General features: G+C 46.2%; 1 protein-coding gene across 1 annotated transcript in view; it reads right to left on the bottom strand.

Annotated features, from left to right (window-relative positions):
* LOC107113589 (protein FAM151A-like) overlaps nucleotides 1–4,561 on the bottom strand; it is a 21,886-nt gene extending 17,325 nt beyond the window's left edge. Inside the window, exons 1-2 of the mRNA XM_015414938.1 lie at nucleotides 4,441–4,561; nucleotides 432–578 (exon numbers count right to left, since the gene is read on the bottom strand). Of these exons, the coding sequence (XP_015270424.1) occupies nucleotides 432–578; nucleotides 4,441–4,561 (268 nt within the window). The remainder of the gene's footprint in view (nucleotides 1–431; nucleotides 579–4,440) is intronic.
* Nucleotides 4,562–4,824: the final 263 nt, after the last annotated feature.

Here is a 4,824-nt window from a genome sequence, read left to right as displayed (position 1 = left end):
CAACAGTGGGAGGGCTTCTAGTGTCCTGGCCCCACTGCTGGACCTCCTGATGGCACCTGGTATTTTTGGCCACTGTGTGACAGAGTGTTGGACTGGATGGGCCGTTGGCCTGTTCCAACACTGGCTTCTCTTATGTTCTTATGTAGTACAGTGCAACTCTATTGCCTGCATAGAAAAGCCCTCATGAATAATTCAGATAAAGGCTACATGTGAGTTTATTCAGATAAAGGTTGCATTCAGATGGCAAAACTTTTTTCCCCTTGAAGCAGAATTAGAATTTTGTTTTAGGCTACTGTATATATTTTAACTTAGATTGGGCTATGCCCTTCCTTCCTTCCTTCCTTCCTTCCTTCCTTCCTTCCTTCCTTCCTTCCTTCCCCTGGTATGTCCAGCTATATGTACCCTAAGTGGAGAGAAAACTCAAATCTTACTTTTTAAGGCTTGTTCCATCTCACTCTTCCTGTTTGCAGCATGATACCAGCTGACCAATAATCCATCCTTTCGGTCTATTCTCCTCAGGTTTAGCAGATAATCCAACATGTCTCCACCAGTGCTGAATGCTGGCTTCTCTGCAGATTCTGAAAGAAAAAGAGCTAAATATTAAATTGTAAGGAAATACGGCATGCTCCTGATAAAAAGAAGGTCAAAATATCAATGGACTAAAGGAAGGACATATTACAGGCTCAACTCAGACCTTATGGTACACCATGGGAAAGGAAGGTTAACTACAGTCTGGAATCTTGTTGGAGGTGACAAACTGTGGCTGTGATTGGTTGGGAAAGCAGAATCTGAAACTAGGTGGTTTGGCTCACTGTGGTTTGGTATGATTTCTGAACAGTTCTGCTCCCAGAGGCCAGTCTGAGCAGAGAGAGGGAAGAGCTGAACAAAAGCAAACAAGCACCCCTAAAGAGCAGCCTGGTAGGTTTGGAAGCTCTCAGCCCATTAGTTGGGGTCTAAATTACAGGTTGTGCAAACCATGGTTTGGGGCTGTGTCTGAAGTGAACTAAGCCCCTTTCTCCACTCCAGTGTGTGCCCTGCTTAAAGATACATGGTGTGTTGCAATAGGACATAGCGACCCATTAATTTCAGTAAGAGAAGTGTCCAAAATTTATTTAGTGAGCCATACTTGACAGATGATGAGAATGAGTTTTGAATGAAATGAAAACTGAGTGAATGAACTGAATGCTGTGAAAGCCTTATGAACTGTAAGATTAATATGAATTAACTAAGATTAATACGAATGAATGGGAATAATAAAAATGAATGGGAAACATGTGGCTCAAGGGAAATCTGGGTCTGGGTTTTGAACCAGGAAACCAAGTTTCATAACCGGGATATGTCACAGTAGACATCATTAGCTCTTGGTTCTACTTTCCTAACTGCTTTTTAGAATTCCTAATCTAGCACCTTCAGAAAAATGGGTGAAGATCCATTGTCTGTAACGTCCACAGTGTTGCTCAGATTGTAAGCACTGAATGGAAGAAGAATGGCATTCAGCCTGTAAAGGACTATGGGCTGGTGATGGTATCTGGCAAGACTGTAGAGGGTTCGACTTCACAGAGATTGGTGAGTTTGAGTTATTTATTTATTTACTTCATTTATACCCCATTATTCTCCCCAGTCGGGACCCAGAACAGCTTACACTTAGGGGTGTCAAACATATGGCCCCAGGGGCCAGAACCAGACCTTTCAGGGCTCTTATCCAGCTGGTGAGCAACTGGTGCAAGGGAGGAAAGGCAGGAGGTTGCTCAGGAGGGAGCAGGTGAGTGGGCACACGTGATGAGGTGTGTGTGGGCCGCGCAGGGCTCTTTTTGTAGTAGGAACTCCTCTGCATATTAGGCGACACACCCCTAATGTAGTCAATCCTCCAAGAGCTTACAGTAGCCCCGGTAGGAAGAGCTCTGCAAGCTCTTGGGGGATTGGCTACATTAGGGGTGTGTCGCCTAATATGCAGAGGAGTTCCTGCTACAAAAAGAGCCCTGAAAGAAATTGCTAGGGGGCAGGATTATGAGGCTGAAGTAAAATAGTGTGTGTGTGGGAATGGCAGCGAAGGTGGAGAAAGAGGAGGTGTGGTGTTTTTTCCCCTCCCGCCTCCTCCAACCACAGCTCAGTGAGGACTGGCGAAGTCACTACATGGAGGAGTGGAGCCAAGTGGCCAGTGCTGCCACTGCCACGCCAAACAGTGAGAGTGGGCACATGGAGTGGCAGTTTCCTATGAAAGGATGGGGTCAGCAGGAGAGAGAGGAGGAGAGGGCTGGCCCAGGGATTGGGAGGCAACTGGGCTGTCTTGTGCATGCTGCTGTGAGGAGAAAGACATCCCAGCCTCGGAAGTGAGTGGAGGAGTGAAGGGAAATAGGGTTGCCGCTGTCACCACTGCATATCTGAACAACTGTGGAACTGGGAGGCAGTGTGAGTGTCAGGGAGGGTGGGGGATGGCAACCTCCCTTCTCCCCCCACCTGTTCTCAGCCCGTGAAGGAAAAGGTGTTGCAGGAGAACAAAAAGCACCCTTTGGAGGTTTCGGAAACAGCTTCTCTGTCAGGCCTCCTCTCAGCCCCGCCGCTTCTGTGGAAAATGCAGGAGGGATGAGAACCCGGGGTGGCGGGATCTGGGAGAGCCAGGTTTAACCCCTCCCCCCCAATCCTGAGCCAGGAATCTGTCGTCTGGGTCACCAGGGGCTAGTTGTTCAGCCTGGACCACCTCACAGGGTTGTTGTTGGTGATGGGGATGGACCAGTGGAGGAGGAAGTCTGGTGTTCCTCCTCAAGATCCTGAGAGGTACGACAGGAGAAGAGAGGAAAGAAAGAGCAAGAGACAGATTCGGTACTGCCACGGCAAACAGTGAGAGTGGGCACATGGAGTGGCAGTTTCCTATGAAAGGATGGGGTCAGCAGGGGAGAGAGGAGGAGAGGGCTGGCCCAGGGATTGGAAGGTAACTGGGCTGTTTTGTGCATGCTGCTGTGAGGATAAAGACATCCCAGCCTTGGAAGTGAATGGAAGAGTGAAGGGAAATAGGGTTGCCGCTGTCGTAGTGGTGCTCAACTGCTGAGGCTGGGCATTAGGAGGGAGGTTGCCGAAAAACCACCTTATTTACTTGCAAGGAAGAGGACTCGTTTTCTAGAAGTGCTATGTATACAAAAAGTAACTAATTTGTATGGAAATATAAGATACCTCCCCTTTTATGATATCCCTTGGGGGGAAACCTTGCATATGATTAAATACATTTATTGGAGCTTTTGTGGATTTCCCAATGGCTTGCTCTCCTAAGAATCAATTGATTTTGTTTTTATTTTGAGTAAAAAATCATATATTTTATTGGGTTTGCCTGTGTCATTTATAAAGTTTATATCTCCGGTACCTGGTATTACATTTTATGGCACACAGGGGCCTGACAAAGTAACATTTAAGTCAGATCCGGCCTTTGTAACAAATAAGTTTGGCACCTCTGATCATTTTCCTCTTCTCCATTTTATCTTCACAACTACCCTGTGAGGTAGGCTAGGCTGTGTGTGTGTGATTGGCCCCAGGCTACCCAACAAGCCTCCATGGCAGAGTAGGGATTCGAACCTGGGTCTCCCAGATCCTAATTGGACACTCTAACCACCAGACCACACTAGTTGAGCTTGTATATTTCTTAGAGAAGTCCACAATTAATTTAGCTACCTTTTTGCCATGTAGCTTCCATCTGCACTTACCAATTGATTGTTCACATGATTAATCCAGTCCCAGAACCAATGCTCCCTCTAAGCTGTGGAGTCTTGTGAGCAAAAATTCTTCTTTGTGAGCTACTGGCATTAAAGTTGTGAGCAAGTGATTTGGCTGCTGCATAAATTAGTTTGCTCTAGAGCCATCCTTCCTGAGTTAAGACAAAAATGTGTGAGCCAGAGGCTAAAAAACCATGAGCTAGCTCACACTAACTCATCTTAGAGGGAACAGTGCCCAGGACTGTTCCTGTTAGGCTGGAAGAACTTTAACTGCTATATTTTATTGGACCAATTGGTGTAGAAGAAAGCAAGCTTTCAAATTGTACTGAACTCTTACTCACCATCTTCTTCCTGTTGAACAGTATTATAAAGCAAAACACTTGCATATCTCTGCATAAACCTAAACTGACCCAATCAAAGAGATAATTTTACAAGCTTAAGTTTTAACAACATCATTGTCCATGGGCCCAATGAGGTACCTACTGTCTAGAAAGTTGGTCTGTGGCAAATTTCATGATGCATAATTTTAATGTCCTTGCTTGCATCCCCCTTTTCCTCCTGCAATATGGATTCTCCAGGTAAAATGTTTAGAACAGCCTGGCCTCACCTGCTGTATTGGCCTGCCTAGCCAGCATGACAGTGACTACTCTGAAGTCTAACTAAGCAGTCACAGCCATTGTGAGAAGCCCCATGGCACCCACTGGGTTTACAATTAATTCTGGCTCGCTTGCTTTAGTACCTGGAGGGGAGTCCCTGTTGACCGTCAGATGCACCGTGAGGGCGATGCAGGCAGAAATCAGGGCCACAGTACAGATCCCGGCAGCTGCAGCTCCTTTCACACCAATGGAAGGACTCTTCATAGTGGAAAGCAAAGGGCTCTGAATGTAGGGCAGCTCCTTGGCTGGCAGCTATGTATTTCCAATGGCAGCTTCTTTCCAAAAAACGTGCTCTGAATGTAGGGCAGCTCCTTGGCAGCTATGTCTTTCCAATGGCAGCTTCTTTCCAAAAAACAAGTTGAGAAAGTAAAGTGGAGGTGGAAGGTGAATTCTGAATTATGAAATTCCAACCAAAACCTTTGGCTGCTGAAACCAGAATTCAGAACACTAATCTTAATGCAGTAATC

This window comes from Gekko japonicus, unplaced genomic scaffold (assembly GCF_001447785.1).
Source record: "Gekko japonicus isolate JY-2015 unplaced genomic scaffold, Gekko_japonicus_V1.1 scaffold3294, whole genome shotgun sequence".
Taxonomy (NCBI): Eukaryota; Metazoa; Chordata; class Lepidosauria; order Squamata; family Gekkonidae; genus Gekko; species Gekko japonicus.
This window is presented reverse-complemented; position numbering and strand designations above follow the sequence as displayed.